Source organism: Plectropomus leopardus, chromosome 18 (assembly GCF_026936395.1).
Source record: "Plectropomus leopardus strain MGB_pleo_1.0 chromosome 18, ASM2693639v1, whole genome shotgun sequence".
Taxonomy (NCBI): domain Eukaryota; kingdom Metazoa; phylum Chordata; class Actinopteri; order Perciformes; family Serranidae; genus Plectropomus; species Plectropomus leopardus.
The window spans coordinates 21,892,418-21,918,730 of NC_142193.1; the positions used below are offsets into that span (position 1 = coordinate 21,892,418).

At 40.1% G+C, this 26,313-nt stretch overlaps 2 protein-coding genes across 5 annotated transcripts in view; one reads left to right on the forward strand and one right to left on the reverse strand.

Moving 5' to 3' along the window:
• septin9a (septin 9a) overlaps window positions 1–26,313 on the forward strand; it is a 94,769-nt gene that overhangs the window by 61,733 nt on the left and 6,723 nt on the right. For all 4 annotated transcript variants that reach the window (XM_042504429.2, XM_042504433.2, XM_042504430.2 and 1 more), the window contains 4 exons: window positions 20,775–20,966; window positions 23,432–23,560; window positions 24,082–24,163; window positions 24,452–24,589. In XM_042504429.2, coding sequence (XP_042360363.2) covers window positions 20,775–20,966; window positions 23,432–23,560; window positions 24,082–24,163; window positions 24,452–24,589 — 541 coding nt within the window. The remainder of the gene's footprint in view (window positions 1–20,774; window positions 20,967–23,431; window positions 23,561–24,081; window positions 24,164–24,451; window positions 24,590–26,313) is intronic.
• On the reverse strand, window positions 219–2,120 carry LOC121956293 (uncharacterized). The gene is made up of 2 exons (XM_042504436.2): window positions 2,044–2,120; window positions 219–1,825 (listed from the first exon to the last, which is right to left on the reverse strand). Exon 2 carries the CDS (start codon window positions 1,822–1,824, stop codon window positions 802–804), a length of 1,023 nt encoding a protein of 340 aa, XP_042360370.1. The 5' UTR covers window position 1,825; window positions 2,044–2,120; the 3' UTR covers window positions 219–801.

Below are 26,313 nucleotides of genomic sequence, written 5' to 3' on the forward strand. Positions count from 1 at the left end.
ACATCATTAAATACCAGTTAAACAGTTGGCAGAATATAAAGTGCTGGACAAAATGGTTCTTTAAAACTGATACCACCAGATATCAATAGTATGCTAAACTGTATCTGGGTCTCTTCTGTGATTGTCTTTAGAATAAGGACACATTTAAGTTGATTTTCACATCTTACTTGTGCTACTCAAGTTTCTTTGAACCTAAAATAAAAACAGTGACACAGGTATGACTGATAAATTATAGTTTAATAAGCACATAATTCCCAGTACCAAAGAGAGAATATAAACACATAATTAGAACACAACTCCTGTAATTTTTAAGCAAATGCATTTTCATCAAAGGCTGTCCTTAACACCATAGAGTCTTTTAGTTATGTTTCATTTGTCCATCAGAGCAATTTACAGTCCCCCTCAGACAGTGTGTAACCCCCTCCCCCTTTCTTTTTTCTCTCCAGTTTTTAGCATTATAACTCAACTAACAACTGAATCACTAAACATTCTGTGCAATAATGCAACATTAAGTGCTATATCATGGACATAATCATAAACATTACATATTAACAAAGTATTTTTACACTGCACACATTTCAGACATACTTATATTTCTGCAAACCATTTATTGTAGGCTTAACCTGTTTATTACCCATACCTGATTTTGGCATTGTATATATTTTGTATTTGCTACTCATTTGCGCCTTATTGTCTTGTTACCTTGGACTTTTATGTTTTCATGTTTTGTTTTTACACTCCTCTCATTTTGTATTCCAAGTGCTGCAAAGCAATTTACCTAAGAATAAATAAAGTTTTATCTTATCTTTTCATAAACACAAAAAGTAATATAATACCCAATAGAAATAAACATACAAAGATGATACAACAAATACAACACAACCACCTCTTGGTGTTGTTGCGGGGTTCTGGGCTGCTGTAACTGCCTGATCCTCTGTAACTAGTCATCCTGCTAAAATTGTGGTCCTCATCGTCGTAAAAATTCACCACAACCTCACCTGAGTTTGGAAAATCTCTATAATCATGGCTCCAGCCATCCGAAGCATCATCATCACCCCATTGATTTCCTCCATTTCCACGTCTGTTATTGTGTTGGTTAGAAGAGGACTGTTCCTGAATCACAATAAGCAGCAGCAGTCCAAGACCAGCAAGGTCACCCCATGTGGCTGTGATTTGCCTTAACTGTGAATCATCAGCGTTACTTTCATGGAGGTCTCTAAGACGCAACAGTTGCTGTTGGTTTTGTCCCTCAGAAAACTCTCTTATCTGTCTCAACAGGTTGAGACTGATCCTGTAGGTGTGAGCTGGATCATAAGAACTCCCCTGATGTCCATAATGCTGTGTTATATAAACTCGCTCTATCCTTTGCCATGCTCGCTCTCCTGTGTTCCTCCGGACACAGATAATGATCCTGTCCCGGTTTGTTCCCACAAACTCTGACATTGGGGGATTGAGAACATATTGTCGAAGTGGCCGTAGTGTAAATCGTTCAAGATTGCCAATAGTGTAGTACCCGTATTCGTGCCTGTATCTGTTATTTCCTCGAGGCAGTGGGTCCACTACACCCTCATTGTTGTAATAATAGTGTGAGCCATAATCCCCACTGTTTGGGTCAAAGGTCAGCCGTATGACATTATTGTTGTCAATGTCAACTTCGTTGGCAAACCAGTAGAGCAGCACAACACTGTGCTTTGGTACAGATTGTTCAAAGTTGATTTGCTTTAAAGCACTGATTGAGTGAAGCTTTTGTACAGCAGAAACAGACGTCAGAGCGAAGAACAGAGCTACACAGCAACTCGTGACTCCTCTTGACATCTTTATCATCCTGTAAAGACATTTTAAAAAGTTATTGGTTGCATTATTTGTCCATACTACAATGCATCTAAAAATTATTGTCATGTCTTCTTTAATCTGATTTATAATATTTGTCTTTTTTTGATGCATAGAGAAGAGATATAATTCAAATGCTTTACCAATTGTTTGTAGTAGTGGTACAGTTAATTTTAAAAATAAAACTAGCAATTAGAAAATAAGAGCGCTGACCTGCGTTCATCTGCTGCTGTCGCCTATCTGATCTTGGTGTTCATGTGAGTAAGAGTAGGTGTAACAAGTCCTAGGTTGCTGTTTCCCTGTAGATTAATCTGGCAAAACAAGTTTTGCTAGTGTTTACAGGAAGATTAAAAATAGTTTGACAACTTAAGTCTTCCTTTATGTATGTTTCTTATGAAATACTGGCACGCATATTGTCGACAGATTTTTGTTTTTCATGCATTTTATTGCCAGTATCCATCTTAAAAGCATGGTGGATCTGTTTGTTTTTTTTCTTTACTGGACAGTATGCAGTAGGGTACAGAAATTAGGGGTTGAGAGACATCATCTTTTGTTGCCTGCAACATCTTTTTTTAGGAGCCGTAATGCAAATTCAGGTGAAAAATAGCAGAAACTTCTTGACATGCCCCTTTCAACAATTGGCAAAATATTGTTGGACCAACACTTATTTGTTTTTTAAAAACTGATAGCACTTGATATCAATTGTATGCTGAAAGTCAGTGCATCCTCACTGATTTTTTTTTAAACACGGAATAGTTTAAGTTGTGTAACTGACATTAAATGGCCCTAGTCAGCTGCCTGCACTGCTGCAACTCTACCAGCCACCAGCAGGAGACGCTGTCACACAGGTAGTCGGTCTCACACACCTGGAAGGTATCAAACCTGGAGATAGTGAAATCTTTATGTCAGTGCTGCATTTAAAGCCCACTGTGGTTCACATTTAAAAAAAAAAAAATCAAACAGCAGATCAGCAGTCTCGCCGTGTATGCATACATACAGCATCTGGGTCAGTGTGGGGAGCCAGTGTGAGGCTGCTGAGGCTGTTTGTTTTTTTGTCTGCTGTAAGTCATCTACACAGAGGAAGTACTTCAGCTTTTCTCAGAGAAGTGGATTAATATGACACCTCCATAAACACACACACACACAGATGCATACATGGAGAGACACACTTTCTCCTGATATCTTGTTTGGAGCCTTTGGTATTCACGATGGGAAAGGCAGAAAGAGAGTCAAAAAACACACAAAGGAAACATTTAATTTCTCTGTGGTCACCACCCACATCTTTCACATGGGCAGCACAAGAGTATCACAGACACAATGATGTATCATGATGCTCTTGTTGCTATTTCGGTGTAGCTGCTGATGAAGATACTGATAATTCAGTGAAATTCATAGCCATAGTTTGTGGTAGAGAAATTGATTACATTTGTCTTTTGAAAATTACTACAACCCACTTTGCTCCTTTAGCAAATGTGCAGGGCACAAGATGTCTTCCTGTTTTCCCTCTGATACAATTATACACATGTTCATAAATACCAACCCACCAGCCAGTGATGCATTTAATATAATGGACCCTGTGAGTCATGCTTTTCCAATCATTCATGTTTCTGTGTCATTAAAGACCTTGGACAGCTGCAAGGAATGCTGTCAGGGGTCAGCCAGGCAGCCCTATACTACGCCTGCCAATACATGACACCATCTTGGCTCAGGGCGGCCCCGAAACATCAGCCCCTGCCATTGGCTTTCTGTCACTTCATCTCCCGTCTCCTCAAAATGAAGATGTTTTTATCTGAGATCGCCGAGTGCCCAGCAGGGCAGCAACTCTGTAATAAAGGAGCACGCCAAGTGATGTCGGATCAAACAAATGATAGCTGGCTCACTCTGCGTGCATGCAGGGTTCATTCAAGAGTCAGCATATTTAAGAATAATCTTTGAGGAGGAGGGAATGGAAATCTTTTTCTTTTAATCTTACAAAAGTTCTTTTTAACCTATCAATAACATCTGTAAAGTTATGTGTCAGCTTTATAGTGAACAGACTGAGCTACAGTAAAACTTGCAGGGAAATGGGGCATGTAGGTGGGTGTCAGTGGCAACGGGGCAACATAGTTTTACCACTCTGGGGATCTCGGAGAAGCTTTGACTCAGGGTTTGTTGTAAGACAGTGAAAGTCTGAATTATTAGCAAGCAAAGATGGTAAAAGAGTTTGGCTCCAGAGAGGCGGCGATGAAGAAAAAAGGCAAGAGGACAAGTTTGTGTTTAGAGTAAGTGATTGTTTGCAGGAGGCTGTGTAGTCAATCAAATTGTCTTTTAAACAACAGAGCAGCTTAAGCCTTTATGTAAATGACTCTTCTTCTTCACCCTCAGATGTTTGTTTTCCTGCGGTTACGTGGGAGCCTTGTGATAGAAACTTCATTAACATGCCCACTTAACATGCAGGATACAGTCTGTATATCTGATCAAACTGAATCAGACATTTTCATTCTCAAAGCTCCTCAGGTTAATGTATTGATAATTTAAGTTATTGAATTTGGGTGTTAAATGTTTTGCATTTGTTTGCAAAGGCAAATAACCTGCTGCTTTTCTTTGCCTTTTATTATGTTGTGAAGAATGTCTTTCTTTTTGTCTGTTTGAGCTCACCGCGCTGTGGCTTGCTTTATCTATGTTTTGAGGCATGTTAGGAGTATGATGGTGCTTGTGTAATATCCTCCTATGGTGATGTTTGCATCATCCACAGGACTGCTTTGTAAAGAACGCACTGACAAGACCAAAGAAATTCAGTGAGATATACTGTTAAGTACACAAAAATGTATCTGAGGTGGCTATAAGCCAAACTTCCAGAGACCAGTAACCTTACTCTCATAGCTTCTTACTGCACTAGTAACTCCTGTCAGTTTTATCTGCATTTTAGTATCTCCAGTTTAAACACCGGCTTTTATTGGGGCGATAAAGTTGAGTTTCAGAGAGAGGGAGATGAAAAGAAAGAAGGCAGAGACCGAACAGTTTTAAGACAGGGGCCATAGTTTGGGGAAAATGTACCGTTTCCCACATTGTAAAACTAAGTATAACGAGGGTTTATTTTAACTCCTTATTTGGTAAGACCTGGTTTTGTTCACACTTACAAGGCCATCTGTGCTTGTGTGTGTGTGTGTGTGTGTGTGTGTGTGTGTGTGTGTGTGTGTGTGTGTGTGTGTGTGTGTGTGTGTGTGTGTGTGTGTGTGTGTGTGTGTGTGTGTGTGTGTGTGTGTGTGTTGGCTTTTGCATCTTGTGTGTTGGTATGGCGCAGAATTTAAAGGCCCCTAATGAAGCTTTGGATCAGCTAGATGGACATGGCATATATTCTGCACTGGGTGTAAGCAGGCATTCAACACCAAGGTGCTTAGCATGTGCTGGGTGAAAGTTTATCTTGGCAGCTGAGTGTGTGTAATGAAATGAAACAAATCCATCTTTCCAGCCTGCTGTGCATGCTTTTTCAGAAACATGACTCTTCATCTCGAGGAATGCAGGTGCTGTGTGCCCTGTGTTCGCATGTGTGTCTGCTCATGTGGCTCTGAGGTTGCACTGAAGCCCTTGCACTGGTGTATAATTACACTTCCTGTTAGGCTGGAGACAGCTGTTTCCGCTCCTCTTTAATCACACAAATATACATACTCCATAATAACAGTAATCAGCCAAAGTAATTCATTCATTCTCAGATTTAAAAAAAAAAAAAGGTTGCATTTATGACTATTCAACAGATAATCAAATGTTGAGACACTTTTAAGTTTCACTATCATTATTATATAATATAATTTTACATCATGCTAGCAGTTTTAGTTGTTGTTGTTGATTGATTTTGAGGATGTTATTGCAGGGTTATTTACTATAGAGTGCTGCAGCGATGACCTTTATTTTTAGGCCAGTACAGAAGTCCTGGTCCTCGGCAAAAAGACGATGGTTTTTTTTTGATTGGATGTTGGATTATTGCAGAAAAAAGGTCTGTGGCAGACAAGTTTTGACACTTACATGTTTTTTTCAGCAAGATTATCTTCACAAATGAACACCACTTCAGATTTTTGAAGTGTAATGCAGTCGCCAGAGGTAAAAAGCTAACGTAAGGCGATAATCAAAGTGTGATGTGTGATGCCACTCTGTAGTCTCATGTAGCTGCTTGTTATCAACCGCCTTTTTAAGACATGTTAATGGTTCACAGTTGACGAGTGGGGTATACACTGATGTTTTTTGTTCTTAAGCTTTTGTTACAGATATCTGGCGTAAAACTTCCAGACTATGGAACTGGGAGCATGAAAATGCTAACTAATTTCTAGATTTTAGGACTCATTCCTGCATCACTGTAGTTGCTGTGGAGTTATGCATTGCCTCAACCACCAGTCCTTTACAGCATTTTCTCCTTTTTTTTTTGCTCATTCTGCATCATGCAAGAACTGCTGAATTAGATGGCCTTATCAAACACATTTCCTGCTGAAAAATATGTAATTTGGGGTTTGAGATGATTAAGTATTCTCCAAAAAGCCCTGATTCATGGATGATACAGATATCCCAAAGGTGGTGAGCACATGTTTTTTTAGGTTTTTTTTTTTTTAGTATCTTAAAAAATAGAAGTGCAGTTTATCAGAGCAGCAGCAAAGTTTATTACAAAGGTGATCCCAGTAGTTTGATGTGAGTGTCTCAGGTCTGTGTGAGAGGAATGAGTGGGATGTGATGAATGCAGAGCCCGAGGAGCAGATGAGAGGGTCAGGTCAGATAATTAGGGTTGTAAATTATCCAGGGAATTTAGGAGAGGGACATTCAGGTGGCCCAAAGCTTCAGTCAGCCTCAGTGTAGATGCACACAGAGTCTCTGTCCTTTCTCTGTAATTCCTAATCAACCAGCTTCCCTTTGTTAGGCTCATTTATTTTACATTTTCGTAGTCCAACATGGTCTCTGCTTTTATGTGTATGCATGTGAGAAGGTTTTTTTTTTTTTGCTTTGTTGGAAGGGGGGATTTGAAGGAAGTGGGCGTGTCTTGCTGCCTTTAGTGCTGAGTCACATGACAGGCATGGATGGGAGGGGCAGGCAGGGAGCTTCCAGAGCCACAGCAGAGTTTGGCCTCTCACTGGAGCGCTGCACTTTGGCAGGGGACAGCTCATACACACACAGTTCACACACGGTGAGTGTTTTGCATACCGGGAGAGTGAGTGTGTGTGTATGCATGCGTGGGCGTGTATGTGTGTAATGTGTGCTTTGTAAGAAGCAGTTGGAAGTAGAGGGAGTGAATTTTCCTTTGTTGTGTTCTTTTTTTTTTTTTTGCATGTTCCTCCTCTTCCAGGGAAGAGGAGATCTGATCATCTGTTGTTTTCACATACTTCAGATGATTAATATCTCCGCATGCCTTCCATGCTCGTCTCGGGAACCCAGCTGTTTATATGTGTCTAAATGTTTCTGTTGTTTTCAGCAGTTAAGTGTTAGGTTTTATATGCTAAATATGTGTTGATATGCTGGCTTAGAAAAAGGGCTTTTTTGTAAAGGTTGGTTGTGAGGGATTTTTTTTTGCATCCATGTTTAGCACATTTTTTCATTTATGTGTGTGTGTGCATGCGTGTGTTCTTGTACGCAACGAGCATTGTTGAGGTTTTGCATTCCGTTGGTCTTTCATCCCCTGAAAGTTGTGTGTGTGTCTGCTCTGTAGCAAGCTTTGTAATCAATCTGGTTTTGCATAATACACACATATGTATATGTGTGTATATACTGTATACAGACAGATGTTCCCTCATGTTTCAACCTCTACTCTGTTTAAATTAACTTTTCTGTTTCTCCATTCTTCCTCTTGGTATGGTCCACACACTGGATGCAACCTGCTGTTTCTGACAGTGATCCATTACCAGATCACACAGTGAGCACTCAAAAGTGTGTGTGTGCATAGCGATGTGAAAGGTTAGCTCCAAACATGTGGTCAGTAGGCTCCACAGAGTGCGGCGGGAATCATGTAGTTTAGTTTCTACTTTGGAAAGTATGGTGGAGGAGTCATCTCAGCTAATGGTAATCGGTGGAAAGTAGTCCTTATTCCTTTCCAGTGGGAAACACCATGTCTCAAATTCTGACCAAAATCAAAGCATGTTCTCTTTTTTTTGTTCTGCTTGAGCTATTTCGTTCATCCCATATATCTCAAGTTTCCCTTTCAAGTTTGTTTTTGCTTTTCTGATTAGTCTTTCTGTCTGTGTTTAAGTCAGAAAGTGATTGTGTGATCTCTTGGCTAACTTGTTATGTGGCAGCAGTTGGAACAAAGCTGAGCCTCTGTATTGTATCATCCAGGCTTTGTTGTCTCGGGTCGACCCGAGGAATACAAGGCACTGCTTGCTGATGATATCAAACCGATGGAAAACGGCAACCACCCTTCACCTTTTTAGAGAGTCACCCGCCTCTGTTTTGCCTCACAAGTGCACACACTTTTACACGCACAGGCACAGAGCTGTTGAAAGGAGCTCTGTTGTGGCCCCTGAGCATTGCCAGGCGAGAACAGACAGTGGCCTTTCACCAGCGCTTGATGGGACGCTGAAAAGGTCATCGTTACCTTCTGTATCTTGAATGTCTTTTTGTGCGCGTATGTTTGAGTCAGCCAATAAGTCAGCACAGTAAGATTATGTATCTATTGTGGAATTCAGCATCATAACTTTGAAATGCAAAATATTTCATGAATGTAACCGGAGCTCTGTAATGTGTAATTGATAAGGTTGTAGCCCGTCGTGCAGTACGTTCTTAGTTTTCTTGTGTGTGGATGTACATGGACGTGTGCATTTTGTGTTCGTTATACGAAAGAGTTGTAAATTGCTTTAGTTGACGTTTTCCCTTTTAAATATTGCATATAGACTCAGGAAACTAAATGTTTTCATTCAGTTGACAGTCAGGAAAAAACAAACTTCACTGCCCGTTATATTTCAAGAGTAGATCAGCTGCAAATCAGGACATACTGTGATGTAGCAACAACAACAATCTGTAACTATTTTTAGTCTTGGACTTAATCCCTCGGGGATGTACACGTCAAAAATGATTTTTTTGTCATTTATAAATAGTGTGTCCTCTGAAAGACAACAAGGCCTGTAATACTGTACAAAGAGATAGCAGTACACCTACTTTATCAAGTGTGTGACATGCAGACATCAAAGACGTTTGTTACGATACTGTAAAGATTGTAAAGGTGAAGTGCCGACATCAGTGATTGATGAAAGAGCCAAAGAACAGAAAAGTAAAACAAAATACAAGTATAAAATAGAAAAAATAGTAACAGTGCAGTGTAAGGAATCAATAAATATTTTATTTAATAAAATGCAAACAGAACAAAACAATTCAATTATGTAACATGATTTTCAAATCTATTAAACTGTTACATTGAAGTGCATGTAGCACATCTGTTAAAACTGTATAAACACAAATTTGGCTAATCTTGATGACTCATCTTTTCCTTGAGTGTTAAGCAGTGTATCTTGGCCTAGGACATAATAGTTGACTAATGATTAACATGCATTGTATTAAGTCAAATAATTCAATTTTGATGAAGTTGAATCACACTTACTTGTCTTACGGGACCTAGCAAGTTATCATAGTGAGCGGTTTGTTCTTCTAAAATGTCTGCTATTGTGCTCTTGAGCTTTGTATGTGGGTCATTCACTGTCCATAAATACTGCTCTAGAGCACTGAAGAGGGCAAGAGTGACAGGCTTTATATCACACATGCACACACGCACACAAACACACACATAGATTGTGGAGCGTGTCAAGGAGCCAAAGGATCCCTGCTGGTTGTGTTAGAATGAATGATAGACTTGCATTTGTGCACATTCACACACTTCATTAGTCACCTCGAAGAACTTGAGACCCAACAATCAACAGTGTAATGAAGTTGAACTCATAGATCGAGGGGATGCAATTTTTTTTTTTTTTTTTTTGAAGTCAACCAGGCAATAGATATAGTATTGGTAAGAGCATAACTGATATTTTCACACTGATTTCAGTAACAACAATGAGCATTTTTACATGTGCCGTCTGTATAACTGGACATCTGCCATGAGTTGCTGCTTGTACTTAGTTGCTACCTTTTTATAAAGTCTCGAACTCACCTGTATGCTTATATTGGCTGGAGGCTACACACCCATAAATGTCCCAACCACAGCAAAATAAGAGGCAAATAAGGAAATACAGGCAGAGGGCAGGATCTCATATAAATATACTGTGACACTTCTAGTGGGTCATAATTGTTATTTGAGAGGGATTACTTTTGTATGAGTCTATAATTTAAAGTGGGAGAGAAAGGGGATGACATGCAGCAAAGGAATTGAACCTGCGGCTGGTGCATCGCATGGGGCGCCCGCTTTACCAGGTGAGCTATGGGCACCCAGAATCTGTAATTTAAAAAAAAAAGAAAATTCAGCATAGTATACCTTTAAAATACTGATACTCATGAATAAAAAAAACTGGATTTTTGCAGATGTTAGTTTCATGTTCTGCTGCGTATCGACATACAGCTGCATGTAAAAATCTTGTTTGATACGAGTTTGACATCTGATGACTGATGTCCGTGATGTGAGGTATTTGTGAGGACAGAGGTCAGATTCCGGAGCCCCCTGGTCCCGTCGACCCACGCTCGCTGTCATTCAACCATTTCACTGATAAACTTTGACCCAAAGATAAAGTACGACACTGGTTAGCTACCACAGCTTAGTTAATGACTTTACCAACTCCTGCTAGTGAGCAGCTAGCAGGTTTTAGCCAGCTAACTTATTATTCAGCCTCTTTGCAGAGAACCTCAGAAAACTGTCAACTTCCTGATTAAGACAGCTTTTGATTTAACACACTTAGAGCTTAATGTTTAGCAGGTGCTTTTGGCTTGAATATTGTTTTGTAAGGCTAAAAAATTCAGGAATGTTGTGTTGCAGTGGAATTGCTTTCCTTAAATGTAGATGTTGAGTTAAAAATTAAATAAATGAGCATTTGATTGATGAGTTGGTCCTCAAGGTTAAGTGCTCTTATTTTCTATAATATATGGATTAAACCTTGCAAAATGCACTGTGTTGCAATTGAAGGAGCCTTTTTCTTGAGAGCTGCTCAATGTCAGGGGCAGTTAAAGAGCCCTAGAAAGACAACAGCTCTCTTGTGCACCACCGCAGTGTGGAGACTGAACACATTCCTCTGGCAGTCTAGACAAACCTGTGGGCTTCTACTGTCATTACTGCAATTTACAAACATTTCTCAACTGTCTGCAAGTAACACTAGCCGCTGAAGCTACATGCACGGACATGGATAAAACCTGCGGGTTGTAGACTAAAAGTACCAAGATCGTATTAAGACTGTTAGAGATCAAGTAGCGCTGGTTTGTAGAGGTGACAATCGTTATCATACAGTCCTTTACAAACATACAAAATACTGCATAGTGTGCACAAGAAATGCATGACGTGTGATTAACAGAAGAGAGTATATCTGACACACAGATACACGCACAGTGCCAGGTGACACAATGAGTGAGTTGGATCCTGCAGAGGTCAAAGGGCACATTTCTCCAGAGAGCTGAATGAGGAGGACTCTGGGAACTGGGTCTTGCTGCACAAACACTCTGACTTTAATAACACAACAGACCATGTTTGCACTGCCACCACTCCAATTTCCCCCTTTTATTAAGGGATTCACTGTCAGAGGGTGGGAAAAGTGTTTGGGTGTATTTACATGCATGTTTATATCCCTCCCCTGGGCCTGCCCCAAACCCATGTGGTCTGGGGTATCAAATTGATTCTGTGCTGGAGGGCTGATGGGGCCCCAGTTCAAAGTAATTTAATGGACACACGCACTTCTTTTTTTTTATTTGTGAGTACAGTCTCTTCCTTTCATGAGAAATTGATGTTTAAAAAAAAAGGCAACTCGATATCTTTTGAAAGGCCCCACAGAAATCTTTTTTTGATTTTATAGAAGACATAGAATAAAATTTGCAGCTGCCCACGCACTTCTGAAGAAACATCTGGGTCACCATGAAAACAAATATAGCCATATTGAGATGAGACTAGCTTGCAAACCTCCTTTGTCCTGTCCGGGAATGTAAATAAAAGGACAAGAGGAGCAGATGTTTTCAGGGCCCATAAAAAGATTTTAGACCACAACAAAGATGCAAACGACCCATTTAGTGGATTAGTCCTCTAATGTGTGTTTGACATGGAGTAGTGGAATGACTTGACATGAAATGAGCTCAAGCCGCCTCCCCACTGAGTAGTGGAGGACCAGTGTTAGTCTCAGCAGTGAAATATCACTCTCATTATTCTGTGGGAAAAAAAGGACTTAAAATGCTGTGGAAAAAAAAGCAGGCCTGCTTTGAGATGTTATTATTTAGCACATGAGAACATTTATATCCTATATATAGTCATACTAGAGCTCACACACAGCTGTTACGATTTTTGGCCAGAAAACCTTCAACCTTCACAAACTGAATACATCATTTGGCTTATGTGCAAAAGTACATATCACAATAACAGGAATGTTCTTTTCCAATTTTCAATGTAAAGCACGCTGCCAGTTTAGATGTCCGTTTAGAACTTTTAGTAAATGTTTGTTAACATTTTCTTGTAATTCAGGACTTATTCTTGCTTTAGAAGACAAACAAGGCACGTTTATTTATGTAGCACATTTCAACAATAAAATAGCTAGAAGATGGAAAATAAAAAGCTAAAAATGACTAGGACAGTTATAGAATACAAAAATAAAAGTTACAGTTAAATGTAAGCGATTAGCAGCTGCGAGCAGTAAGCAACAACAATGCAATTGTGTAACTCGATTGCCACAAGTTATAAAAGGAATATAATGTTGGAAAATGAATGGAGCCCATCCCTTCAAAACCATATAATAAACAATAATTTGATCAATCTTAATTACTCATCCTGTCCTTAAGTGTTTATTTTAAGCAGAGTATCCGGCCCCATAAAGGGAAGATTTAGTAGAATCAGAGTTTTTTAGGATTCAGTGAGTGAATCACTCTCCTGATATGAACTTCTCACTGTCCAAGTTTCCAGTCCTTTTCTTTCTCTGGATTCCTCTCTTGTGATTCAAGTCAGTTTGCACAGAGGGTCAAACCGCTAGTTTTTCGTGAAGGGACTAACCTCAGCGCCACTCTTTTCCAACCTAAACTGGGAACACGACCTCTGACCTGCTCGCCACGCTGTCAAGATCAACACCCTTGACAGCTGAGGCATGGCTCAGTGGTTTTGACCACATCTCCACTAAACATAGACGACGCAGTCACTGCGTTCTTCATAGTTCCTCTGTTTTCTTCTTTTCTTTGAAAAAGCAACAAACTGGGACATGTTTAACTGGATTTAACTGTATTTACATCCCAGTTTGGAGGCCTGTGTGTAGTTAACAAGGAATGACCCAAATGTTGAATAAATCACAAATGCTTTTCTCCACACTGCTTCTTTTTCTTGTGTCCTCCCCTCCTCGTCCTCCTCCATTCTGCACTCCTTCCTCTGTCCTCTTTTCCTTGGCCTTATCTTTTTTAACCCCCCCCACCCCCCCGCCTTAATAATCCTTCTTTATCTCATGCATATCCTCACACTCCTGCCTTCTTCTACCTCTTTTCGACAGCATCTTTTGTTGCATATTTTCTTTCCTCCTCCTTGCTCTCATTTCTCCTCTTCTCTCCCCTCCAAAATGCTTTGTGGTATAGGAGACTGCCGGCCATATTTACAAAAAGCAAAGTAATCCGATACTGCTGGAAGCAAAAAAAAAAAGAAGTATTCTTTAGTGCCAGTAATTGAAAACAGAATCGCAGCGAGCCCAATGAGTCACTCTCTGCTTTCCAATTTCTAAAATTAATTTTTCTTTCTTACAGAGTCAAAGTGAAGATATTATCTATGCTATCCCATAACTCGACCTGATACTGTTCAGAGGGGAAACTTTAGAAAGTAGAGCAGAGGAATGATTAACTTTGTGATGTGTCGCGGAAGTTACTAGGTAATTTGTAAGCCCCTGAGAACATGGTTTTGAAATTTTATGCGGAACGAAGACTTGCGACAAAATACGCAATATTTAAAATCTGAGTTCTGACATAAACAGAGTTAGCTGTTATTTCTGATTGATTGATTTGCACCATGCCAGACGACTTCCCCCTCTCCATTCCCCTACTGCAAAGCTTTCACATGAGAAACGTTGTTCCATACCCGAGTACACTTTTGTCATCATCTGTGTGACATTTTTGTTGTGCAGCAGTGCATATGACACCGTCATCAGATGGGACTGTCTGAGCAGCGAGGCAAAGCTTTGCCGAGGAGGAGCCGCTGCTGTCGGGTGCATAGCTTTACAACTTTCACCACTCGCCAGAGCTCCAACTGCAGGTTGAAGGCGGCATTGAAGCCGGATGTTTCATAATTAGTTCAAAGCTCCTTATAGTTGTGTTAAATAGCAGTCCACTTCTGCGTTTTGGTACAGTTGCTGTTCACTCCTGATGCGTACCTTATCGGAGTACACATGAATCGTACTGAAGACCACTTTGCGGTCAGTTGTACTCGGATCATGGCCTGGGTCACTGTGGTGTGAAAGCCCAGTCTGCTCCATCAGGGCTGCGTGGGTTAGGTTTGATCACATTTGACCGAGAATGATGGCAACAAAAAAATTTGAATCAAAATGTGATGACAGTTGTGGCATTTGGTGTGATCAGTACATAGAAAAAGCCCTCAGAGCCTCCTTCAAGCCATTGAAAAGGGCACAGGTAACACACAAAATACAGAATATTGCTCAGATAAATTACCATACTTGTAACTTTGACAGAAAATGTTGTGTTCATTGAAAACTCCTTCCTTTGTAGTAGGCGGTGGGACGGTTTTATCCCAACTTATCCTTTCAAGCTGCGTAATGATCTATGTAGGTAGTATGTTTGGTGGAAAATAAAGACATCTACGTGTCAGGCTTTCACCACATATTTAGTCACTGCTCTGTGACATTCATTAACCCTGTCCTGACTCATGTTTCCTTTTCCTACAAGGGAAAACCTCATGCCTGTTCCTCACTGAGACACTCATATCAAACACAAGGTATTTAAGCACAACATTTAATCAACAGCTCCAACTGTTTTGACAAATTGGAGCCACATTGGTTATCCTGAAGCTTAAAGCATTACTGTATGTTTACACCCAAACCAGTTTATGTGAGAACATCTACCATACATATTCAGATAGATGATGTTTCCTGCAGTATGTGCTGTGTTCTCAATCCTATTTGACCTGGCATGACCCTGTATTTTTTCAGTCAGGCCAGTGTTTTGACTGGCCTGTGTAGGGTCAGGGTAATGTCCACCAGCTGGTAAGCCGCCAGGGCCAGACATTTTTCACGTGGAGGTCAAATGTCTTCTAACATTTATAGGGTCATGCTCCAACCGGCTGTCTCCTGACACCTGTGTCTACTGGCTAAGAAGCATTACAGGTCTGCAGCAGTTTGGCAGGACATTATGGAGCTGAAGGTATGAATGCCTCTGTCTGATAAATGGTCAGTTTATCCAGATGTTTCACAGTATTCTACTTCTGAGGCCTTCACAAGTCTGGTTTTATTCGCCCTCTAAACAGAATTGACACAGTACACTCTACTTGTGGGATTTGCAGTTTATTGAAATGGACGACGCAGGACTGAATCGGTTTACTACCTGAAGTGAAAGTGATTGATTCCCATTGTTGTGTGGAGCTGGGTTTCCCACAGTTATGCTCAAGCACTTGTTCTTTTGTGTGTGTTGTGTGTTTGCCAAGTCTTTTACAGCATTGGACTCCGCTTTAACTCGGGCAAAACGGGCGGTGTGCTTTCATGAAGGACAGTTAACGATGCTCTGAAGAGTCTTGCTGCCTCTGTCTGGGAAACCAGTTAGTTAAGATGCAGCATGCACAGACATCTTTCTGTCTCTCTTCCATTCAGTCTGTCTTTTTGGTGGCTTTAGTGTTTTTCCACGCATACTAGGAGATTGATGCATGTTTACTATTTGTTAAACAGAACAGACAGCTTGTTAATACAATAGATGTGGGTGGTATTGTACCCTTTACTCAAAAAAGGAAATTATTTCAGGACAGGGCCTCGGATCAAACACAGGCTCTCTATTAGTGTGTGTCAGAATTCTGTTTCAGGTCAGGTGATATGCAGGTGGTATTTTGTACAAATTTTAGTTTGGTTCTGGGTGAAAAAAAGAAAAAAAAACGACGGGTGGTTTGGTTGTTGGATGATAAATATAACAAAATATAATTATAATTGTAGTTTTTTAATTTAAAGTTTTATCATTTCAGTTCTCTGACTGCTGACTTAGTTACTGTAGAGATGTAAACTGTGGAGATGCACTGCTCAATATTATAAAAATAAGCGAAAATAATTCATTTAAATTATTTGTCCCAAGTTAACTTTGTTTTCAATGTATTAGTTTAGTTTCACATGCAAGAAATGTCCCTAAATGGTTATTATTGGTAACTGGTTATTATTGGATTTCAGGCAGCAGATCTCGTGTTGTTGGGGTTGGGGTTGGGTTGCAGAACTAATTGGGCTATGCGGATGGTGGGATGGGTGCATTATTGCACGTCAGGGTTTGGGAGCAAGACTTGGAATATCCCACCAGTGCAGGCCTCTGGTGTGTACACATAATGTCTTGGAAATTGAAATACTGACCAGAAAATAGAGCCCAGATTACAGGACCACTTAAACGTGACCATGACAAAAATATATGTATATATATATATATATATATATATATATATATATATATCTCATTATTTTTTATATCACTTACTACTACTACTACTACTACTACTACTACTAATAATAATAATAATAATAATAATAATAATAATAAATAAAGATACAGAGGAGAGGAATTTTTAAATTTTGAGACTTTGGAAGTATTGATTGTGCAGGTGTTGCATCTTTATGTATCAAAAAGATGTAGGCACTGCAACAAAATTATTTTCATAATCAATTAATCAGGTGATAATGCTCACATTGCAAGATGCCTGAAAAATAGCCAGCGATGTTCATCACAATTTCATTAAGGGTGATTACTTTAACTGCTGTTTAAAGATATTCAGTTCGCTGTCAAAAAGAAAACATTTTAATAGAAAAGAACGCCGAGCGTTATTTTATTTATCGTGTTTTTCAGGTGTAGCTGCTGTTGAATGTTATTTGAGTACTGAGGCTGATACTTAATCTGAACTGTCATTCAACGCTGTTCATTTTATGTCCATCCCCTTTGATGCTTTGCTGGCGTCCTGCCTCAGGTGAGGTTTGGTTGTCGCAGCTTCGCCTGTGACAACGTTGTAGCCTCTGGCCAACATCTCTGTTTACAGCATGTTTCAAAAAAGGAATGAAGGAGCAGAGAGAGAGAGAGAGATTGACATGGACACTGGTAAAAGAAACAAAGGTTGTGTGATGTAGAGATAAAAGTAATAAAAGTGGTGACTTCAGGAGAGTTTAGAAAAGGGAGAACAAATGAAAAAGATAAAAGCCAGATGAGCAGTGGGAGGGAGGAAGGAGGCTAAAGAGTAATGTCAGAGCTGAGAAGACAGTGTTGTCAAACGGGAAAGACAATAGAAAACTCGATGGAGTGGAGAGGGGAAACTGATGACAGCAGAAATAGGACAGAATCATGTGCGGAGAGAGGAAAGGGTGAGGTTGAGAGAGAAAAGACCCGAGCAGAGGTACGGGAATGTGGGAGGTGCGGAGGAGAGGTGGAGGGCAGTAAGTTGCAGTAAGTTGCTGACTGACTGCTGGAACAGGATGGGGAAGTGGTGAAGGAGGCCAGGAGAGCTGCTTCCATAGGTGGGTCTCTATGACACACACACACACAATTACAAACACACACACAAAGGAGCACATTATAAAAGTAAGACTAAATGTTGAATTTGAACCAGTGTCGAGTTTCCACAGCGGTGTTATTCTTCACTGAAGTTCTTCCATTAATCAACGCAGTGCCAGTTTGGAGTGTGTGGACTTTCTGCTTGTCATTCCCTGTTGATTTAATTCCCATAGTGATACAGGCGAGCCGGCTAGTTGTCTGGACTCCTTCTCCTCGTGGCAGGCCAACTGTTGTGGAGTAAAACTTGTGCCTTAGCTGGAATCCAATATCCGTTTAATCCTTGGCAGCCAGTTTAGGCTGACAGTTAATGTGTGTGTGATCATGTTTTTATGTGCTTGTGCATGTGTACAGGTCAGCTATGTGATCAAAAGGAGGAAAGGCTGAGTGAATACGGGGTCATGGAGTCCACTGTGTTAAAATGCACAAGCATGTTCGCTCCGTGTGTGTGTGTGTGTGTGTGTGTGTGTGTGTGTGTGTGTGTGTGTGTGTGTGTGTGTGTGTGTGTGTGTGTGTGTGTGTGTGTGTGTGTGTGTGTGTGTGTGTGTGTGTGTGACCCAGGCTAGCTGGGTGAGCAGATCAGGTTTCAGCTTCAGCAGTCTCCCTCTTTTCCACTCTGACGCTGACAGGACAGTAACATTGCACCGTGCAGAGCGAGGCCTTGAGAGGGGGAAGCAGCTACATAAAACTGTTATACATACAGACACAAACATACACACTGTAAGTCAGGAATACTCAAAAAAAGTGCTTAGGGGCAACTTCTGCAAAACAACAGGAGGCCAGGGGCTAGTCACATGTTTCCAGGATTTTAGGACTGTGGAGGAAAGTCTTGTGCTCTCAGTGAATTGATGAATGATGAAGTAAACTTGATGAATAATGAAACAAACTATATGAGTAATGAAATAAACCCAGAAAGCCTCAGTTATCCTTACTTGTATATATGTTTATTACATAAAACTGATCAGAGAAGCTTTTGGCGTGATGTGCATATTTCTATTATTAAGGAAGTTTCTCAGATTTTCTGACATTTCTAGGATTTTACAACTTTTCTAGGATTTGAGATCATTTTTTTAGGATGGCAGATGTATGTTTTATGCGCTCTGCCACCTTACTAAAAGTACGAAAATAATTCCCGATGTGAATCACTTTTTTTTTTTTTTGTGAATTAGAAAATGGTTGGGTATCTCTACATTCTTCACCTATGCTGACTTAACACAGTGTTAAACAAAGCTTCAGCCACTCCCTGCATGCATATTGGAGACTGTTAATAGACTGTAGCAAACATATTAAAGTTGAATATTTATCTTGCAGTTGGACACACATTCGAAGGCATTCCACGGGAGGACATTAAGCTAATCATTATCAAAACAAACTGCAGGGATAACCTCCTGCCAGTTGCTAAGTATTTTAATGCTGTAGAGTATATTTTCTAATAGTTTTCTGTTGAGTCAAAAGTGTTTTGGCATGAAACCAGCCACCTCTGTTTGAAAGTCAGGAGGTGTTTTTAAAGGCGTGCGTGTGTGTTTTTTCAACTAAAAAGCTAAAACAACGATCCAGATTTATCAGACACTTCCAGTCCTCTGGGAGGTACATACAGTGTCCGAAATAAACTTTTTGACTCACCTGCCAAAGGGGGTTGGTAGATTGTTCCACTTACACATTGGTTTCAGTACATTTCATTGATGCAGTGTTATATTATATTGAATACAAGCATAAAAAAGAAGCCAGAGCACAATCTTAAGCAAAATTATTTAGATATATTGAACAGCTCATTGCCACAGCCTCTATAAGTTTCCTCTGGTAAGCAGGGATGCAGTGTATATGTTTAGGGCTTTTATTGTGAAAGCTAATGCACTGCCGCTGACATTGTTGGAGGTAATAAAGACTTCAGTGACTTAGTTCAAACTTTGGGGCCTCCGTGTTATTTTATCAGCTTCATCACTATGAGCAAAATAGTACATAATTTTTGGAAATACAAATATTTTCAAGAATTAGATGAAAAAATTTATTTTTATCATTCTTTTATCTAGCAGTTAATTATAAGGATACGCCGAGAAGCCAGTTAGCGTACTTTTTTACTCTTAAGCCTGGAAACGTGAAGGAACTGTAATTTCTAACTTCGATACTGTACCTGGAAGAATATGAATATTCAATACCATTTTTTATATCACAGGGAAAAATTGGCATTGAGGGCATACAAGTTATAATTCTTATTAAAACAAAATGAGCCAATAACATAACAGCAGCTTCTTTTCTTGTTTAGTGGCAGCGAACAGCAGAAAGAGTGAGAAAGTGCAGCTGGTGCTGATGTATTAATACTACAAAATATTGAAATCACCTTTTTAGAATCTATGTATCTATAAATTAAATTTTTTTACATTAGTCTAAAGGCATCAAAATCCAAGTACCAAAACTTCCAGCGTTCACATATTGACACGGTATTTCTTATTTGTTTAAAACGTTCCTTTGTCTTTATGCTAAAATAAAATAATCTTGACTGTCTGTCTTAATATTTAACATTCAGATATGAAGTGCTATTTATGCTCTCATTTAACTCCCTGCAAATATTTTTTGTTTGTTTGTTTTTTCCAAAAAATATAATACTTTTGCTTTCAAACTTTGTGCAAATTAGCCTTTAAGTTCAGTAAGCTGTTCCTTGTTTATCAGGTGTTTTTCTATGATCTCTGATTCTTGGAGTTCTTCTTGAAATGTAGACGTTCTTGTCTTTACCAAGTTGTGCTATGCGCCTCTTTCACCTACTTTCTTGTCTACATTACTGGTTTTTCATATTCTCAAAGTTGCTAATCAGAGATGTATCTGCCACTTCTATCCACCCACAATCACTTCATATAACTGACTTTACTTTTAATTTATTCAGATACTGTTCCGCACTTTACACATGTATATATGTATATATGTACGGTCTCTAAGTTTTTTTTAGGTTTTTTTAAAGTGCATTCCTTTATATTCTATTAATAATGTGTGCTCTTTATTCTCTGTTCTTACTGCATGGTGCTGCTACATCCCAATTTCTCAGTTTTGAGATCAATAAAGTATATCTATCTATCTATAACATCTCATCTAACACTCTCTAACCTTCTCTCTCTCTTCCTCTGTCACTTCAGGGCCGGAGGTGATTCCCAGCTACAGCAGCAGTGCCATGTCTGAGGCGGTGGTGCCTGACTCCATGGTGTCCCCGGCAGTGGGTGGCTGTGGTCCTGTGGTGGACTTCAGTTATGTGGGCATTGACGCCATTCTGGAGCAGATGAGGAGGAAGGCTATGAAGCAAGGTTTTGAGCTCAACATTATGGTTGTGGGTAAGGAGCACACGAGTACACCAGCTAAAGTTTCTGTCATGTTGTTTCCTCGCAGCAAGAAAGTTTTACATACTGTACACTGAAGAGGTGGAATTTTTTTTTCTACCCTTTCATTCTGAGCCTTGTCATCAAGTGCAGACTCCAAAAATCTGTTTAACATGTAGCACCAACTCGGTATAATAATGCTTAAATATGTGTCTCTAAACATCTTGAGTCTGCTGTTATAAAATGCGTCCTGTTATTCAGGTATGATACAAGATTCTCTCTAATCATTGAAAATGGAGGCCTGAAACTTATTTTAATAAGCAGCCACACACAAAGTAGAACTCTCATATTCACTGAGGCCGCGTCACTGTTATCATACGTCTTTAAAACAATTACACACACACAGACGCACACGCACACACACTAACCGAAGACAGGTCACCATAAAACCCAGACCACCTCCCTTCTGTATCCTGTCTCCTCTGGATGATGTCGCGCCGGTTGGTCTTGTATTTCATCTTCAAATAAAAAAGGCTTGTTTAAGAAGCAGCCTCAGGGTTGACACTGAGTTATGAAAAGTTGTGGAGGCAAAAGTAAACAAGACTAATAAAATTTGGTTTCCAAAAAGAGGAGAGCGGTTTCAGAAGGAAAGATGCTTTTTAAAGTTGAATAATTAGGTTGGTATCTTAATGAATTTAATTCTGAAAAAAAAAGGTGTTAAACTGGTCAGTGATTCACTTTGGTTGATCTTCATTTATTTTTTTCCTTTTCAGCAATATTATGTTGGTATTAATTTTGCCTTGCCTTTATTAAGAAAAAAGATTACCACCAGATTTATTTTATCATATCATTAAACTACATGTGCACTCTTATGGCGTGGGACTTTGGCTCCGTGTTACTGTTGTGATAGTTGTTAGTGAGAGAATCTTGGACCAAAACACTTTGGGGAATACAGCTGTTACAGAAAGGATGGGAGCTGTGGCATCAATGTTGCCAAAGTTTTTACAGATGAGAAAATGTGCATTTTATATCCAACATTTCCAGCTGAATTTGAATTTTCTCCATTAAAAGCTGCAGCTGCTTGCTGCCACACTGGATAGACCGATGTTTGCATGTATCGTGTGCTGCCGAGTGCCCGTACGTGTGGCTGTGTTTGAGTGTGCGTCTTCATAAATCAGTGAAGGTCTCGATGTTGACTTAACCTGAAGTTGAACTTTGAATGTTCGCTGCCTAGTGGGCCTCTCCAAACTCCTCGTCATTAACCCATGGTGATGTTAGCATTATGCGCAGGGGTCAGAGAGGCTCCCATCCATATAAACAGACAGTTAATGATGACTCACAGATAGGGAGTCTCGCTCGTTCATCGCTCTCAGTGCATCTTATCCAGATGTAGAACAGTTTATCAGCCAAGTGCAGCTTGAACTTTAAGATTCACTGTATTTATATGTCCCTGCAAGAAAGCAGCAACCACTCATGTATTTGTGTAGATTAAAAATGTGTGCAAATGATATAAGTAAAGTTTAAGAATTCCCTTTCCTGATGCAGTGTCGGGGTTAACGGGATCATTTGGGATTTTTGAAGTTGGGCTGTATGAGATACAGCTTACTGGGCTGTACTAAGTTCTTCTCTATACTCCCATTTGTTAAAGTATCCCTTTACCATTTTGTTGTTGCTGTAATACTCACTAAAGTTTTTAAAATTTTCTTGTATTAGTCGCCTCATCCTTAAACTGCTGAATGTCTGACCGAATCAGCTGACTGGCAGTGTAATACAGTGCACGTTTGAGAAAATATAGCGCCAGAGGAATGGGCTGTGTGACGGCGCGGTAAAGTGGTGAAAACATTTTAAATATAGCTCCCACTTAGACTGATTTTTTTCTTAAGTGGCAAAAATCCATTATGATGTCAACCCCTCTCCACAGCGGCCTAATTCTGAGCTTTAGAGTTTGAATCCCGTCTTTTTCTGCAAACAGGCAGCGCGTTGACCGCCATCTACTGTACACTGACCAAGTATCTCATACAGCCCCACTTAAAAAATCCCAAAATATCCCTTTGAAAACTGAAGGTAGCTTTTGTTACAGGACTGTTGGGTTGTACTGCTTCACAATGTTGAGAGGATTCTTTATTTCCAGTCACTCAGTTCACATTAATCCAGGCCTTCTGGGTGTTTTAGAAAAAGAACGGTTTATCTTGGATCCAATCCATCTTATTGATGGTGTGTTTTGGTTGTAGTCGTGTACTGATGGCTCCGCCGCCGGTGTTTGTGCAGACAGACACCTGCAGCTTGTCACTGCTTCAGACCAATAAACTGACAGCGTGGAGCCGTCCAAACTGTCATGGAAGTAATGGATCTTGTTTGGGTTTATTATGGCACCAATGTAACAGTGTGTAGACTGTTGGGTACCTCTAGTGCAAGCAGTGGGGGAAAAGAAATGTCATTCTGAAATGTGCTTTTCTTTTTGTCTGACTTTTTGCTTACAGGACAGAGCGGCCTGGGAAAGTCGACTCTGATGAACACGCTGTTCAAGTCTAAAGTCAGCCGTAAGTCAGTGCTGGCTACAGCTCAGGAGAAGATCCCCAAAACAATCGAAATAAAGTCCATCAGTCATGGTATGGCCCCCTTAAATTCCTCGACTCTTCTGTGTCCCTTCTTCTTGGCTGTCTCTGTCCATCTGTGTCTGTAGGTCTGTCAGCCAAAACACGCCCGTCTCATACTCTGCTACTTTGTTTTTCTTTTCTTTCCTTCTGTATCTACTCCTTTGTCAGGCCTGACAAAGTCTTACATTCTGGTTGTGTAGTCTCGCCAAACATTTAGTTCTTTCTCTCTACTTTTCTTAAATTCTCTTTAATTACTGTAATCATGGCTGTAACAATCTCAGAATATGTCATATTCTTAGACTTATAAAATGTTCCAGTTTTAGGTTTGGCAGCAGTTTTGAAAATGTTCTCATATTTATGACCAATTATTCCCTCAAATCTGTTTCTGAATAGATTGCAGGCTATATATAAGCAATGCGTCTGCAGAGTTGTGCTACTTTTTGTCACATCTACAACGCCGGCTTACCTAGTTTATAAAATACACTGGATGTATTTGTGATAATTGTATACAACGTGTGTTTCTTTATGTGCAGACATCGAGGAGAAGGGAGTGAGAATGAAGCTGACAGTCATTGACACACCAGGATTTGGAGACCAGATCAACAATGAGAACTGGTAAGCTTCAATTCTGCCATTGACTATAAAAACAATGAGACTTTTAAATTGCGTCAACCAGATGCCCGTCTTCCTCCCTACTTATCCTGTCAACTTACTTTTCCTGTTCTTGTTTTCTGTCACTCTCTATCCTTATCTTCCTCCTCTCACTCTCTGCTCCCCCGGCTTCCCGTGTCCTCCTTTTACCCATCTGCTCCTTCTCTTCTTTATCTGCCTCTGTGTTGCATTCTCCTTTCCTCACACATCTGTCCGACTCTTTCCTTTTCCACTCCTCCCTTGTCATTCTAGCTGGCAGCCCATTATGAAGTTCATTAATGACCAGTACGAGGCGTACCTGCAGGAGGAGATCAACATCAACAGGAAGAAAAGGATTCCAGACTCGAGAGTCCACTGCTGCATATACTTCATCCCCCCGACCGGACACTGGTGAGGATCCATTCAAACATGGTTAAATATAGACATGTGAGCACATATGCACTCATATTGAACACACACAGCTAGAGCTGAAGCCTGAATGTTGTTATTCTTCATTGTCTGCGCCAAATACAGCACTGAAATGATATCAGCGCTGCCATCAGATGCACTGAAATGAGAAAGAATACAAGGTGTTGGAAACTTTGACTTTGGAAACTTTACTGTTTGCTATCTTAGCTTAAAAGGGTTCTGTAAAGTAAACAAACAAAAGTTACAAGACACAAGGTAGATTAATTAGTCATCTTTAAACATAGTTTAAAAAATGAAATTTAAACTATATTAACATTGAGCTCTTTGGCCAAAATATGTGGGGCACAGACACAGCATGACATGTCTGCTGCAGCAGAGCGCATCCTTAAAATCAGCTAAAGCAGGATTTACCTGAGATTTTTTTTTTTTTTTTTTGGATGGCCAATGAGGCCTTTAATATTATTATTTAATATTTCAGCATTCTGGCCACATAGAGCAACAACTGGACATATGTTTTGAACAGCTAAATGTAAATGGCAATAAAATGGTGACTAATTGAATGATGAGGGTTATAAAAATAATAATTCTTCTTATTCTTATTGTTATAGGCCTAATAACCTGATTTATGTAGCACCTTTAAAAACAGAGTTTACAGAGTGCTTTGACAAACAAGGCAAAGCAGAAGCAAGAATAGGTTTTTGCAGAGGCAGCATAACTATAAGAGCCAAAAAATAATGCTGAACTAAGACCAGGCAAAAATAAATAGAATTAAACAGAGAGAATTAATTACGAAACAAAAATCACAGCAACAACCCACACCAATAAGAGTAAATACAATTCAAAGAGTAGTAGCAGTAAACAAAAATAATGGTACTAATAATGGAATTGACTCGAGCTGACTACTCCTCAGGTGACCATAGAATCACATCAACCGAAACTTTAACAACCGTCATTGTTACTGGCAGTTACAGTGTGTCGAGCATGTGCTAACAGATCACATACAGATGCAGTTTTTCTCGGTTTGTTCTTAAGCTCTTCAGCGTGAAGCAGTGTGAAACATTTCTCTGCTTTCTTACCCCTAATATTGAACACACACACGCCCACATACATTTCCGCTCAGCACGATGCAACATATCCCAGAACACCAGTTAACCCCACACACACACACACACACACACACACACACACACACACACACACACACACACACACACACACACACACACACACACTGGAAAGATGGGCTTCTCTCGCCAGGCCCTGAAGCAGCACAATGTCCCAAGTCTCTTTCCCTGGATCTCATACAGACACACACATCTGGCTCTGATCGAACTGCGTAAACTGCCGTCCCTCTCCACACTGTGCTGGTTCAGCCCCTCTCTGTTCGGAGCTCAGGGGGTTGGCGCATACTAGCAGAAGAAATTAGGGGCAGAGTGCACACAGTCTCATGTGTCCATCAAGTGATAGATTCACCGTGCATTTTATAGCTTTTGCATTTGTGTAACTCCAGTCGAGTGCAGCGGCCAGTCTTGGGAAAATGTTGAAAGCAGCTGTGGATCGTCAGCCTTGTTCGAGCACACACACAAAGACACACAGTTGATCCTGGAGCACCATTCAAGTGTTGCACCGCTATTAATTTTTGTGTCATGGGGTTGGAGTGAAATGGCCCCCTGTGTGTGTGAGTGCCCCATCCAGCAACGTTTCAT